The sequence below is a fragment of the Hyperoodon ampullatus genome, assembly GCF_949752795.1.
Source record: "Hyperoodon ampullatus genome assembly, chromosome: 2".
Taxonomy (NCBI): domain Eukaryota; kingdom Metazoa; phylum Chordata; class Mammalia; order Artiodactyla; family Ziphiidae; genus Hyperoodon; species Hyperoodon ampullatus.
Window position 1 is genome coordinate 83,259,114 of NC_136915.1, and position 15,872 is coordinate 83,274,985.

A 15,872-nucleotide genomic window follows, 5' to 3' on the forward strand; every position below is an offset into this window, starting at 1 on the left:
TAATTAGGTATATTAATTAACAATAAAATGCGGTACTTTATCATGATTTTTTATGTGCAAAGCTACTTAGTAGAGAATTTCACAACCCTTGAGATACCCATCAGTTGAAGAAACAAAAGCTTTTCTTCGTATATTTCTGTGAGTTAACCTGCTAAATGTCATTTTGATCTCTGTGGTTGTGATGTGAATGTGAGTGTGTGGTTTCAAATTTTATAACCATGGCGAATGGGAGAAGGGGATAAGCTTTCTGTGGTAATAAATTACCTTTAAGAAAATATGAGGCCTTCCCTGGTGGGGCAGTGGTTAAGAATCCACCTGCCAATGCAGGGGACACGGGTTCGAGCCCTGGTCCGGGAAGATCCCACATGCCACGGAGCAGCTAAGCCCGTGTGCCACAGCTACTGAGCCTGTGCTCCACAACTACTGAGCCCGTGAGCCACAACTACTGAGCCCATGTGCCACAACTACTAAAGCCCGCACGCCTAGAGCCCATGCTCTGCAACAAGAGAAGCCACTGCAATGAGAAGCCCGCGCACCACAATGAAGAGTAGCCCCCGCTTGCCGCAACTAGAGAAAGCCCATGCAGCAAGAAAGACCCAACGCAGGCAAAAAAAAAAAAAAAGAAAAAAAAGAAAATATGAATGACTGTAATGATACCAGTTTTGTCAGATGTTCACAGCTGTAATGTGATTATGTAAGTTTGAACACTTCATATTGAAAATCTGCAATAAATAAGAAAACTACAGTGTGACATAATTAAAAGATCTTTGGATCCTGATGACCTAGGTTCAAATATTGGTTCCACCATTTACAGTTTGTGTGACCTTGAGCAAGTTATTTGTCTCATTCTTAGTTTCTTCATCTTTAACATGGAATAAAAACACTTAGTTTACGCAATTGTTAGAAGATTAAAGATGCTTAGAAAAGGGGAACTTTAATAACTAGTCCCTGGCTATAATGAAAAATTGATTCACTGAAATTCTGTTGAACTTTCCATTATAGCTTAACATGCTGAGAAGTTCATTGTTGCTAGGTGTTTTGTTTTATTTTGCTTTGTTTTAAATTAACCATGAAAGATTTCACAACATTTGAAATAGAAAAATAATGAGTTAAATTTTATTAGTGTGAGAGTATTTTGACTGACACCACAGATTCTTTCAGGCAAGGTATAAGAAATTCATTTCTTTTTTTAGGAAATGGAGTCTCGTTCCTCAGACTACTATAATAAAGACAATGAAGAAGAAAGTTTGCTGGCAAATGTTGCTTCCTTAAGACATGAACTGAAGATAACAGAATGGAGTTTGCATAGTTTAGGGGAAGAGTTATCTAGGTGAGTGAGTAAAATTACGTGTACAATTCTGAGTAGGACTTTAACTTATGAATGTAAAATGTGTGAATATCATTATTATATGATGTGTTTCTGATGTGTCCAGAGTAGAGAATAATGTTCTATAATTAAAAAAAAAATAATTTGAGTATAACTTTCAGTTTAGGAAAAAGAACTATTAGAGAAGCATTTACGTATTAAGACCTTTAATATATTAGGACTCAGTCCCTGGTGGCACAGTGGTTAAGACTTCGCCTGCCAATGCAGGAGACACGGGTTCAGGCCCTGGTCCGGGAAGATCCCACATGCCGTGGAGTAACTAAGCCCATGTGCCACAAATGTTGAGCCTGCGCTCTAGAGCCAACGAGCCACAACTACTGAGCCTGCGTGCCACAACTACTGAAGCCCGCCCGCCTAGAGCCTGTGCTCCGCAACAAGAGAAGCCACCGCAATGAGAAGCCCGCGCACTGCAACGAAGAGTAGCCCCCGCTCACCACAGCTAGAGAAAGCCCGTGCGCAGCAACGAAGACCCAACACAGCCAAAAATATAAATAAATAAATAAATAATATTTAAATAATATATTAGGACTCAGAGTATAAAATATATGTGTATGGGCTTCCCTGGTGGCGCAGTGGTTGAGAGTCCGCCTGCCGATGCAGGGGATGCGGGTTCGTGCCCCGATCCGGGAAGATCCCACATGCCGCGGAGCGGCTAGGCCCGTGAGCCATGGCCGCTGAGCCTGCGCATCTGGAGCCTGTGCTCCGCCACGGGAGAGGCCACAACAGTGAGAGGCCCGCGTACTGCAAAAAAATAAAAATAAAAATAAAATAAAATAAAATAAATGTGTAGGCTTAATTAATCTTTTATTATTATGACTGTTTTTTGAATCTTAAGTAATCCTAGCATAGAGGCTCCAGAAACATAGATTGCTAGTTTAAAACTAATTATGGTTTATTTAAAAATTTAGTTGAAATACCTTAAGTTCATTTCTGGAATCTGATTTTCAGCAACATTTCAGGTGCTTTTCTTTCTGTTTTCTTATTTAATGTATAGAAATTTAGAGTGAATACTTAAAGTACCTAAGAACTAAAATATATTTTTTCTTTTTTTTCTAGTGTTAGTCCACGTGAAAATTCTGATTATGCCTCTAATCTCTCAAGGTCTGAAAGGCTCGTTCTGGAAGATCTTTCTCAGCCTAGCCAACTTGGACTTTTGAATTACTCACCTTATAAAAAAGTTTGTAAAATGCCCAATAGTGGTACTGATTTTCAAAAAAAGCCAAGAGATAAGGTTATTATTTTTAGACCTGCCTACTTAAAAGTAGTTTTAGTTTTAGAATTGTCTACTTAAAATACTTTTTCTTTGAGTTTTTTCTTCAAATACCTTATTCATGTTTTCCATAGTTTTTAGTACTCCAGACTCTTTAAATTTAAAATGGTTCTTGTTCTGTCCTAACCAGAGAGCAGTTATTTTGGTGTATTACTCTATTTTAAAACTTCTATATTTATTACCTTTTTGCAATTAAATATCTTGTTTTCTCAAGTAAATTGTAACCCCCTTGATTTTAGTACTGTACCATGTATGTAATAGATAATCATGGCTTATTAAGTGGTTAAAGTGTACTTACTGTTTAGCCTGGATCAGGTGCTCCATTCATTATCTCTAAATTTTGTGGATGATTTTAGACATCTTTCCTGGTCTTGAACTCACTCTCTCTTCCTCTTTTTTATTTGGCCGTATTATCTATCTCCCTATGTATACTCCTCTTCCTTACTCAACCCTTTTATCTCTTTTTCCACCCTCTTCCTCCTATTTTTTATTACCCCATTGGCAGCATGCATATATACATATGGTTGCATATGTACATCATACTCTTTCTTGATAAAAATTTCCTCTTCCCACTTCAGAAAGCCAGCAGTTGAGAGATTTTCTTTTTGTAAGAAAGCTGCTTGATGAAGCTATCTGAGCCTACATTTTAGAAAATGAATTCAAATTCCATGTCTACAAAGATTATGTAATTTTGGGAAATTTGATCTCTACCCTAATTCAAATTGCTGATTGTTTTTATTATATATATGCCATCATTGAAATCATTGTGTTTTACCCTAAGCAGAATCACAAGTTACATGACAAATCAGAGGGGGAAAAATATTGGTAATGCCTATTAAAGATAAAGGACTAATCTCTTTGATATGTAAAAAGCTCCTAGAAATAAGGAAAAATTATCAACCCAATGGAAATATGGGCAAAAGACATGAATGGAAAAGGAAATTAAAACAAATAAAAAGATGTTCAATCTCAGTCATAATAAGAGAAATTCACTACCAGATTATTAAACATCCAGATATTTGACACTATTTTGTTGGTGATATTAGGGGGAAATAGGCATTCTCATACATTGCTGGTAGAAATGCAAAGCGATACAACCTCAGTGGAGAGGCATTTGGTAATATTTACCAAAACCACAAATGCGTTTACACTTAACTTGGAAATCCCATTTCTGGAAAAGTACCTGCATAAGTACAAAACAATTGTTTGTCATAACAGAAGACTAGAAGTATCTCATTTGTTTAGTTGGTTGAATAAGCATGCAATAGAAACTGCAGCTAAGGGGGTTAAAAAAGAAAAAGAATAGGAGTTTCTCACTGAATTGATTGTGGAGAGATGGCCAGGATATGTTGTTCAAGTGAAAAATGCAAGGTGCAGAAGAACATACATACTCCTCTGGTTTTGTATTAGGAGCTATTGGGGGCGGGGTGGGTAATTTGTATTGCTTGTATATGCGTATGGAAACACTAGAAGACTAGGTTTAAGATCCTAACTTAATTAATCACTCTCCTATATAAGGAGTTTCCTATTTTTTGCTGATTGATGTTATACAAAAATTTATAAACAAGAAACTTGTAAAAATGGTTACCTATCTACTAAAGATGGGAATGATACTTCTGTATGTACTTTTTAAAAATATATAATGGGCTTCCCTGGTGGCGCAGTGGTTGAGAGTCCGCCTGCCGATGCAGGGGACGCGGGTTTTTGCCCTGGTCCGGGAGGATCCCACGTGCCGCGAAGCGGCTGGGCCCGTGAGCCATGGCCGCTGAGCCTGCGCGTCCGGAGCCTGTGCTCCGCAACGGGAGAGGCCACAACAGTGAGAGGCCCGTGTACGGAAAAAAATAAAAATAAAAAAAAATAAAAATATATAATTCTGACCCTGAATTGCATAGATATATTATTCAAAAAAATAAAATTAAATCATGTTGTGAAAACCTCAACTCCCATGAAAATTAAAATAATTTATTGTAAAATATATATTCAAAAGAGTATAATAGAAATATACAAATGGTTAAATAATAATTTATCCATTTTTTTGTTTGTGGGCATTTCATTTCTTATCATTTTTATGTCTTTAATCTTCAGGTGCAAAAGTGTAAAAGTTTCTATCAGATTTATACCCAGGAGTAATATTGTTGAGTCTCAGCATGTTCAGCTTTACTGGATAATACCAAAAACTTTTCCAAAGTGTACCACTGTTTTCCAGGCTGAACTTATTTATGTACATGTTCACCAGCAGTGGAGGAGAGAGTGCTGATTGTCTCATATCCTCACCAACACTGACTGAGTATCTTAACCCATTTTTCTGAGCTACTTAGTCATTTTATTGATAATTGTTCATTTCCATTAATTACATGTAATGCTTAATGAAATAATTCAAAATAAATTGTTCTTTTTCATTTTTCAGATGTCTTTTTCATCTTCTACCCCTGTGGATCAGGAAATCAAAAGTCTTCGAGAGAAACTTAATAAACTTACGCAACAGAATGCTTGTTTGGTCTCACAGAATCATTCTTTAATGACTAAAATAGAATCTGTCCACTTTGAATTGACACAGTCAAGAGCAAAAGTATGTTTCTTGAAGTGGTGACTATGTCAACAGAAAATAATTGTAATCATCTTAAGATTAATAATTGGAAAAATATTCCTTGTATTGCCTTAATGTGTTATGTATAATAATTTTTATTATGATATAGTATCAACATGTTATAGAATCAAATTTATGTGAATTTAATATCTGAAAATTATTTAGGGGGACTTGTATAGCCTATGCATTTAGATAATTCAGAACTTCTTAAAATCTTAAGATTATCAATTCGTGTGGTTTTACTTCATGTACAAAGGAAATATATAGCTTATCTTCCTTTTTAAAATAATACATTCTCATTGCTGAAAACTTCAAAAATAGAAAAAAGAAAAGGAGAAAGATAACCCAGTTTCCACCATCTAGAAACTGCTTTTATTGGTTTATTACATAGTTAAATATTACATGTTTGCATAGTTTTTTTTTCCTGGAATTGTTTTATACTTCTTACATAGTTTAAGCAGTTTTGGATGCATTTACGTAGCTTTACCAACAATCATTTTTAATATGACTGCTTTTAAAAAATATTTTATTTATTTATTTATTTATTTTCCTTTTTTTTTTTTGGCTGCATCAGGTCTTAGTTGTGGCACACGGGACCTTTGTTGAGGCATGCAGGATCTTTTTGTTACGGTACACAGTCTGCTTGGGTTTCTGTTTAGTTGTGGCGCTCAGGCTTCTCTCTGGTTATGGCACGCAGGGCTCCAGGGTGCGTGGGCTCTGTAGTTTGTGGTACGTGGGCTCTCTTGTTGAGGTGCACGAGCTCAATAGTTGTGGCGCACGGGCTTAGTTGCCCTGCGGCATGTGGGATCTTAGTTCCCCAACCAGGGATCGAACCCGTGACCCCTGCATTGGAAGGCGGATTCTTTACCACCAGACCACCAGGGAAGTCCCCAACAATCATTTTTTATGGTAGCATTATGTTTCCTTATGTGAGTATACCATAATTTAATTAATAACTCCCCTGTTTAAGTGGTTTCCTATATTTTTCTGTATGATTGGTATACAAAAAATTAGAAGAAACCAAAATGTCCAATAACAGAGACATGGTAAAGTAAATTATGATATATCCATATAATGGATTGCTACCAAGCTTTTTTTTTTTAAGGGAAATGCAAAGTTGTTTGACTTTTATAGAACTTTGTAAGGTTTAAATGATATATGTAGAGGCACTTAGAATGGTATCTGCACAGTCAACTCTCAAAAACTTACCTAAAATATTTAGTGGTAGAAAAACATTACAGAGCAAAACACATACACATACATGCACACACAATAATCTGTTTTGTTTTTTATAAAATGAGCACGTGTCTATGTGTGTGTATGTATATAGATATACATATGACATATATCAATATAAGGACAGTAGGACTGCTCCACAATATTGTTGATAACTTTGGAAACAATTGGAGGGTCATAGTGAAACTTTCACTATTTACTTTTTAGATGTATTGTTTTAAGTAGTAGAGTTATGGGAGGTCTTTATTTTGTACTTTTTGAACAAAACGAAGTACTGTTGAGCCTAAGGAGAAAAAATGCTGCAGTGAACATAAAACTTTTTTGGTGTTTGGGATTATTTCTAGGTTAGATTTCCAGAATGGTCAAATCACAGGGAAGTAATTTTTTCAGGCATTTATTGCACTCTGTCTACATTCAGTATTATTTTTTTTAAACATATCTATATTAAATATCTTTGAGGGAAAATTATTTTGTTTTTCTTGATTTCTTATGAAGTTTACCTTTTCAGTGTGTTTGTCATTTAGATTTCTTTTGATGTGTCTGTTTACCTTTTCTGTTTATTAATTGTATTTTAATTTTTTAATCAACTATAGATTCTTTTTAAAGTCATAGAGGCTTAATTATTTAAAGTCTAAGAGATATTAAAAGAGTTTTGCTAATAATTAGTGAACTATTAGCATTTTGTTCCTTTCTTTGAGCATGTAAATACACTAGTGTTTATTCTAGGCAGTAAGACAGATATTTGTGTTTTACTTCCCATCTCAGCATTTTCTAAATTGCCTGATAAAATATTTTTTAGGGAGGCTGCCTTTTCCAGGGCAGGTCTCAGCTTTGATTTTGCATATGTGCCACTGTTGGAAACCTTTTGTTGAAATTCCCCATTGTACCGATCAACATATTCATAATTTACCTTTTAGCAGTGTCTGTACAGTAGTTACACTTCTGGAGACTGGCATCTTGTTCTCTCTGAGCTTATTGCCCTTCAGACCTGCTGCCCAGCTACTCTCCTGGGACTTCTCTTTGATGTTCTTCTAGGTTGGGTCTATTGTTTCCTTGATCCCATGTCATTTTTCTTGGTTTACTCTTTCTTTAGTTGGAGCATGTTTCTAGTACCTTCCTTGTCTGTCTGAAATGTCTTAAGTTCTCCCCCACACTTGATTGAATTCTAGGTTGAAAATTATTTTACCTCAGAATGTTTAGGACATTGCTTTCTTGTCTTCTATCCTCCAGTTTGTCTCTGAAGCGTCTGATGCCGTTGTGAATTACTTTTCCTAGTGGATAATATATTTTTTCATTTGTTTTTCCACTTAAGTTTTTAGGAATAGACGTCTGTTATTTATTGTGCTGGGTACACGAAGACCCTTTTAGGCTGAAATCTTGTGTCCTTTGGTCCCTGAATTTTTTCTTATGTAATCTTTGATAATTTTCTTCACTCTGTTTTCTTTCTTCTATCTTTCCTAACCTGGATTGGTACTCTAAATCTTTCAAGTTTTTTCCTGGTATTTTCCATCTCTTTGTCTTCCTGTGATACTTCTTCTGTGATTTCCTCAACATTGTCATCCTATTGAATCTTTTATTTTTAGCTTTCATAATTTTTCATTTTCTGGAGCTTTTTCATGTTCTCTGATTGTTTTGTATTTAATAACATCCTGATGCAGTATCTTCTCATAGCTCTCTGAAGATTTAATGTTTCTGTGTGTTTGTGTGTGTGTATATGTTTGCCTGGCTACTGCCAGTTGCTTTTTTCTTTTGTTTTGACCTCTGACTTTTGTGATAGAAGCTTTCAGATATTGGTGTTTTGGCTATTTGTATTTAAGAGAAAGCACTTAAATGCTCTTTGGAAGCTCTCTGTGCAAAGGTGAAGTTTGTTGTCCATTGGGCTTCATTTGTTGGTGATGGTTGAGAAGATGGCTCTTTTGTAGGGAGATATCTCCCTTCCCCCATCCAACATCCATATGTGAGGTCTTTTTCTTTGGAGCTCTTGAGTTTCTCCAGCAAAGAATCCTTTGATTTCTTACCTGTGAGGTAGCCCCAAATGAGGTGGGGTAGGAAGCTAGAAGCTGACTGTTCCTTATTAATCTCTGTTTTTAACTCTTCCTCATCCCTGCTCATCATTCCATGTAATGTCTCAAGAGTCTCAAACCTTTCCTGTTCAATTCTCCAGATAATGATAATAACTTTCTATCTCTTCTTGGTAGGCCATCATGTGACTCTTGGTGTTCTGAGAGTAGGAAAAGGAGGGACTTATCAACAGAGTTAGAACTATATCCCAAGTTTTCTATCTTCGACCTCATCCCTGCCCTGTACTATTATCTCATGCTTCCTTTTTTGGGGAGATAATTAGTTCTCTTACTGGTATTCTTTTCCAGACACCATTTAGGTTGTGGATTTCTACAGTCCTACACTCTTCATATTCCAAGTCGTAGGATTACTACGCTTTTCTGTATTTTCTAGGTTTTCTCTAGTAAGTATGTATTCTAAAATCAGGTTTTAAATAATAACAAGGTTCAGTAAGTATTTTTATGTGATTTTAAATGATTTGGTCTTTGAAATTTCATTTTCTAATGTATGTGAAATTTATCTTTTTAGATAAATTTATCTTTAAATTAGTCTGTAGAGGTTCTCTTTTTTCCCCCAAATAACTAATCAGTTATCTTGGGATGTTAAGTTGAGGGTAATGGCAGGAGCTTACATGCTGAGACTGGCTTGTGATGATGACATGCCCATATAAATTGATAGATAAGATGAGCTTCATAAACAATGAACAATGACTGGGGAGTCATTGAACCTCTGTCAGATGGTAAAAGAAACTAAGGACAAAGTCGATTAATTTATTTTGTGAAGAAAGTGCTCTAAAGGTTTTTTTGTTTTAGGTTTCTATGCTTGAATCTGCTCAACAACAGGCAGCCATTGTACCAATCTTAGAAGAACAGATTATAAATTTGGAAGCAGAAGTTTCAGCCCAAGATAAAGTTTTGAGGTAAAACTTACAGCTTTAAAATATTTATTTTCTACTTTTACTTTTTGACGTATCTTGTTAAAATTTGTCTCCCACCCCAATAAATCCATATTGGTGTATAGACTGTCTTAGTTAGAACTTGTTGATTCTGTTTTCAGTCCATCATAACTCCTCTTGGCTGTAGGATACATGCAGTATATAGGGGCTAAAAAAGACTAAATCTAAGCTGAGATATTTATTTATGTGTTTTCATTAATATGAACTTGTTTGCTTGTTGCCCTACATAGTAATATGTACTCAGTACTTCGATGGGAGTTCAAGAAATAAAATACAAGGAATCAGGCACTTTATAATTTATCTTCCTCTTCTGCTATGAATAAAATGAGAAATATATGCATACTAAATAGCATATTGCTCCATTTTAGTGATTCTCAAAAGAGTAGTTCTGGGACCAGCAGTATGAGCATCATCTGGGAACTTGTAAGAAATGCAGATCTCAGGTCCTGTCTCAGACTTATGGAGTCACAAACTCTGGGAGGTGGGACCCAGCAATCTGTGTTTTAACAAGTCCTGCAGATGATTCTGATGCACACTAAAGTCATCTCTCATGACCATCAGAATTTCGTAATTTTCTTTGTAAGACATATGTTAGGTATTTTATATTTTTGGTTGTTGTGAATTTGTTCTTGTTCTGTTCATTGATAGTATATAGGAAGGCTACTGCTTTTTGTATAATACTATAATTATTTTGTAATTGGACTATTTGTCATACCTTTAATTAATTCTAATTTTTATTTTGATTCTCCTGGGATTTTCCAGGTAGCTAATGATATTATCAGCAAAAAAAAGAATTTTGTCTTTCTTTTCCAAAATTTATACTTACTACTTTTTCATTTTTAGCTTTTTGCAACTGTCAGAAAAATCACTGGATATAGTGGTGATAACAGTCATACTTATCTAGTCTCTGAAATATATCTAATACTTCTAGTATCTAATCATTAAATAGGATACAATCTTTTATTTCAGATATATTTATCATCTGATAGAAGTATCCTTTTATTCCTTATGAAAACTAATAGTTCACAAGTGATGAATATGCCTTTTCTCTTTCTCTTGTTAAATATTTGTTTCTCTTAACTCAGTGATTTAAACTAATAGAATTCCTGGGCTTCCCTGGTGGCGCAGTGGTTGAGAGTCCGCCTGCCGATGCAGGGGACACGGGATCGTGCCCTGGTCCGGGAGGATCCCACATGCCGCGGAGCGGCTGGGCCCGTGAGCCATGGCCGCTGAGCCTGTGCTCCCGGAGCCTGTGCTCCGCAACGGGAGAGGCCACAACAGTGAGAGGCCTGCGTACAGCAAAAAAAAAAAAAAAAAAAAAAAAAAAAAAAAAAAAAAAAAAAAAAATAAACTAATAGAATTCCTGATGTTGAACTATTTCTTGCTTACCTGAAATAATCTCTTAAACAGCCTTTAAAAGTATCTTTATTTTATAGAGAGGCAGAAGATAAATTAGAGCAGAGTCAGAAAATGGTGACTGAAAAGGAACAGAGTTTGCAGAAGTCCCAAGAGGAATGTATAAAGCTGAAGGTAGACTTACTTGAACAAAGTAAACAAGGAAAAAGGTATGTGTTTTTAAAGCAAACAATTGTTTTTGTAGGGGAGAAACAAAGAATATAGTACCTGTTTAAAATTCTACTTAGTGTGTGAAGTGAAAAAGTTCAGAAATTTGGCAGTAGAAAATTTAATATTCTTTTTTGTCCATTAACTTTTTAAAATTTTTGATTAAAAATTTCACGTGTGGGGCTTCCCTGGTGGCGCAGTGGTTGAGAGTCCGCCTGCCGATGCAGGGGACACGGGTTCGTGTCCCGGTCCGGGAAGATCCCACATGACGCGGAGCGGCTGGGCCCATGAGCCATGGCCGCTGAGCCTGCGGGTCCGGAGCCTGTGCTCCGCAACGGGAGAGGCCACAACAGTGAGAGGCCTGCGTGCCGCAAAAAAAAAAAAAAAAAAAAAAAAAAATTTCACATGTGGACTTTATGGTATTGGCATTTTGAATTGGGATTAATTCCTTAAAGCCCGATAATGATTATCAATGAAATGATACTTATTTCTGAAATTAAATAAAATTCATGAGAAAGTGTGGTTGGGTCTCCCTTTAGGAATACATAAGTAATGCAAAAATATCTATTTTGTATAAACCATGTCTTAAGATAAAGTTTTCTAGTTAGCTTTGACCATATAACCATTAACTTTGAATGTTAACTTTTAAACTAATAAAGATGAAAAATTTTTTAGTTTAATGAGATTTTACAATATAATAATGTAATTATAGCAGCTTTTACACAGGGTAAAATAATAATTTGCATTTTTATCTTCTCTGGCAACAAAAATACGTTTTAAAAATTTATTCTATGATATAAATAATGTTATGAAGAAAGTGTTTTTTGAAAAGTTGTCATACATAGATAAATATTTGTTTGTGTGTACATTTAAACTTCTAAAAACTGCTCAAAACCCATCTATGTCATTTTTTCATTAAAATGAGTTTGGAAGAACATTTTCTCAGCAGTATTTGGTTAGTATAGTTCAGGTTACAGTATATATTTGGTAGGCAATATTACTTAGTGGAAATGTTTAGGTTTTGGAGTCAAACAGCCAGTTTTTACCTCTAAGTGACTTCGTTACCTTGGGGAAACTATTTAACCTTCTTGAACCTCAGTTTGTTCATCTATTAAGTCAAGATGATATTGTCTTGATGTGAGGAATAAATGAAAAAAGAAATGCAAGGTGCTTTGTAAATAATCAACACTAACAAATGTAGCTATTGTAAAGGTAAACTGTGTGATTAAATATTCTGAAATTCAGACTTTACTTACTCAGATGAGCTTTTTATACATGATAATTTAAAATAACAAGATAATAATACATGAAGACAAGCCTTACAATGTAGCTAAAAAAAAAGTACAGAGAAAGAGTGACTAGTTCTCTCTGTAGAACTTATACAAGAGATGATTTTTAGGGTAGGGTATTGACTACGCTGTCATAAGGTGAATAAGTTGGGATGGACACGTTCTGGACAGCGTGTGCAAAGTCATAGAAGTATAAAAGAACATCATTTCTGAAGAACACTAGGAGTTTTGTATACTTATAAATGGACAGGTGTAGTAGGATTTGAGGAAAAAGACAGGCTTGGTCCAGACTAAATGGCTTTGTGTTTTATGCCAAAAGATTTGTGTTTTAACCTGGAGAGGATAAATAGGCAATTGAGATTTTTAGGTAGAGATGTGACATGAAGACTCCTGGAGCTTTTTGAAGAACTAGAATGAAGATAGGCATTCTGAAAATGAAAGATCAAAACCTTTGCAAAGACTTTTCTTTGGGTGATGATTAATCATAATGGATTAAAAAGCCAGTATAAAGGCGGAGGTTGTTGAGCTTTATGCTGTTTTTAAGAGACATACTTAAAACATAAGGACACAGGATAAACAACAAAGTCCTACCATATAGGACAGGGAACTATATTCAATATTCTGTAATAAACCATAATGGTAAAGAATATGAAAAAATATATATATGTATAACTGAGTCACTTTGCTGTACAGCAGAAATTAAACACAATATTGTAAAAAAAAAAAAAAAAAAAGACCACATAAGGACACAGAAAAGATGAACTCAAAGGGATGAAAAGAAATGTTTCAGGCAAATAGTCACCAAAACAAAGTAGGTATAGCTATATTAATATCACACAGAATAGTTCTAAGTGCAACAAGCATTACTAGAGTTAAAAAGAACTCATATATATATAATGTTTAGGTAACACTTAAGCAGGAAGCTATAAAGATTCTAAACTTCTATTTATCTAATAATTTAGTCCCAAAATACTTAAAGAAAACAAAATTTCAATGAACAAATCTGTAATCATACAGGGAACACTTTTATACATTTACTAGAATTGTGAGATTAAGCAACAAAAAAGTAAGAAACTGAAGAGTTGAGTGATTAATAATCTTGATCTAATGGCTGTATGTATGGAAGCCTGTAGCCAACAATTTGAGAATTCACATCCTTTCAGGCACTTGTAGTACATTTATAATTTGTTACCTCACTCTGCCAGAAAGCATGAATTTTAACAAAGATAAAAATATTTGTGTCATACATATCACCTTCTCAGACCACAGTATAATTAAGTTATATATAACAACCCCGCCCCCAACCCCCAAATCATGTATGTTTGAAAATTTAAAATCAACCTTCTTGCTACTCTTGGACCGTTGAAGAAATTATGAAAATTAGAAGACTTAGAACTGAGTGATATAAAAAATATTGCAGCTTGTGAGCTGCAGCCAAAGATATTCTCAGAAGAAAATTTTTAGTCTTCTGTGCATGTATTAAAATTAGTATGTGAGGGACTTCCCTGGTGACACAGTGGTTAAGAATCCGCCTGCCAATGCAGGCGACCTGGGTTCAAGCCCTGGTCTGGGAAAATCCACATACCACGGAGCAACTAAGCCTGTGTGCCACAACTACTGAGCCTGCACTCTAGAGCCCACAAGCCACAACTACCGAGCCCACGTGCCACAACTACTGAAGCCCGCACACCTAGAGCCTGTACTCTGCAGCAAGAGAAGCCACCACAATGAGAAGCCCACTCGCCACAACTAGAGAAAACCTGCACACAGCAGCAGAGACCCAACGCAGCCAAAGATAAATAAATAAACATTCAATTTATGTAGTCAGGAAAAGGACATAAAAGAAAGAGCTTGATCAAAAGAAAAATAGGGGCTTCCCTGGTGGCGCAGTGGTTGAGAGTCCGCCTGCCGATGCAAGGGATGCGGATTCATGCCCCGGTCTGGGAAGATCCCTCATGCCGCAGAGCGGCTAGGCCCGTGAGCCATGGCCGCCGAGCCTGTGCATCCAGAGCCTGTGCTCCGCAACGGGAGAGGCCACAACAATGAGAGGCCCGCGTACCGCAAAAAAAAAAAAAAAAAGAAAAGAAAAATAGAATTAATTAAATAATAAAGATAAGGGTGAAGTAGAAGACAAAGAAACAATAGAGAATCCCCAAAACCTAAATCTGGTTCTTTTCACAGTGACCAAGGTAATGGGCATCAGACAAGATTAATCTAAAAGAAAAGACATAAAAACCAATATTGGAATTGAAAAGGAACTCCTAAGTTACAGATTTAGCTATGATTTAAGAAATAAGACCAAGTACTGTGAACCATTTTAGGATAATACATTTGAAAACTTAGACTAAATAAATGATTTCCCAACAAAGTTAAGTTTAACAAAACTAACTTAAGCATAAATTGAAAACCTTGGGGATTTCCCTGGTGGTCCAGTGGCTAAGACTCTGCGCTCCCAATGCAGGGGGCCCGGGTTTGATCCCTGGTCAGGGAACTAGATACCACATGCCGCAACTAAGAGTTCGCATGCCCCAACTAAAGATCCCACATGCCACAACTAAAGACCTCCGCATGCTGCAACTAAAGATTCCACATGTGGCAACAAAGATCCCATGTGCCACAACTAAGACCCGGTGCCGCCAAATAAATAATTAAATAAATGAAGGTTTTAAATAAATAAATTGAAAACCTTAATAGTTGTTTAGCCATTAAAGGTATTGAATCAATCATTAGAAATTTCCCCACAAAAAAATGAAATAATCAAAATGGTGATGACAAAAGGAACAGTCCCATTATGGCACATGGTGGCTAAAATGAAAAAGACTCACAGTATCAAGTTTTGAATTTGTAGAGCAACTGGAATTCAAATATATTTATAGTAGGAGTATAAATTGGTAGAACCACTTTGGAAAACTATTTGTCAGTATCTACTAAATCTAAACGTTAAGTCACCCTATGATCCAGCATCCATTCCAACAGAAATGAAGACCTGTATCTATCAAAAGACATGTGCAAGGATGCTCAAAGTAGCTTTATTAATAATTGCTAAGTGTTCATCAAAAACAGAATTAATAAATATATTCATTCATATTCTGAAATATATACATCAGTGAAAAAGAGCAACTATAGTTCTTTAACAACAGGGACAGATACTACAGATGTTAAGCAAAGGAAGCCAGATGCAAAAGAATACTGTGTATTTCCTTAAGAAATCAAGAATAAGCAAAATTAATATATGTTGTTAAAAGTCCAAATAGTGTTTACCTTTTTAGGTGAAGAGTATTGACTGGGAGGGTGCACAAGGGAGCCTTTTGGGTGCTGGAAATGTTCTATATTTGATCTGGATAGTAGTTATGTGGGTACATACATATGTACAAATTCATTCACTTAAGATGTGAGCACTTCACTCAATAAAAAATCAAAATAACTATAAGTTAAATCTGAAAAAATCTACAGAAGATAGGTACAGTCTTAATGGAGGTTTAAAAATGTACTCAGGATTTGTTGTAATCAGGTATGGCAAGATA

The 15,872-nt window shown here is 35.5% G+C and overlaps 1 protein-coding gene across 1 annotated transcript in view; it reads left to right on the forward strand.

Annotated features, from left to right (window-relative positions):
• Positions 1-249: 249 nt before the first annotated feature.
• The window catches only part of CCDC18 (coiled-coil domain containing 18), a 99,961-nt gene continuing 84,338 nt past the window's right edge, over positions 250-15,872 (forward strand). Inside the window, exons 1-6 of the mRNA XM_079698481.1 lie at positions 250-694; positions 1,194-1,330; positions 2,444-2,618; positions 5,065-5,226; positions 9,354-9,460; positions 10,933-11,061. Of these exons, the coding sequence (XP_079554607.1) occupies positions 1,197-1,330; positions 2,444-2,618; positions 5,065-5,226; positions 9,354-9,460; positions 10,933-11,061 (707 nt within the window). The 5' untranslated portion in view covers positions 250-694; positions 1,194-1,196. The remainder of the gene's footprint in view (positions 695-1,193; positions 1,331-2,443; positions 2,619-5,064; positions 5,227-9,353; positions 9,461-10,932; positions 11,062-15,872) is intronic.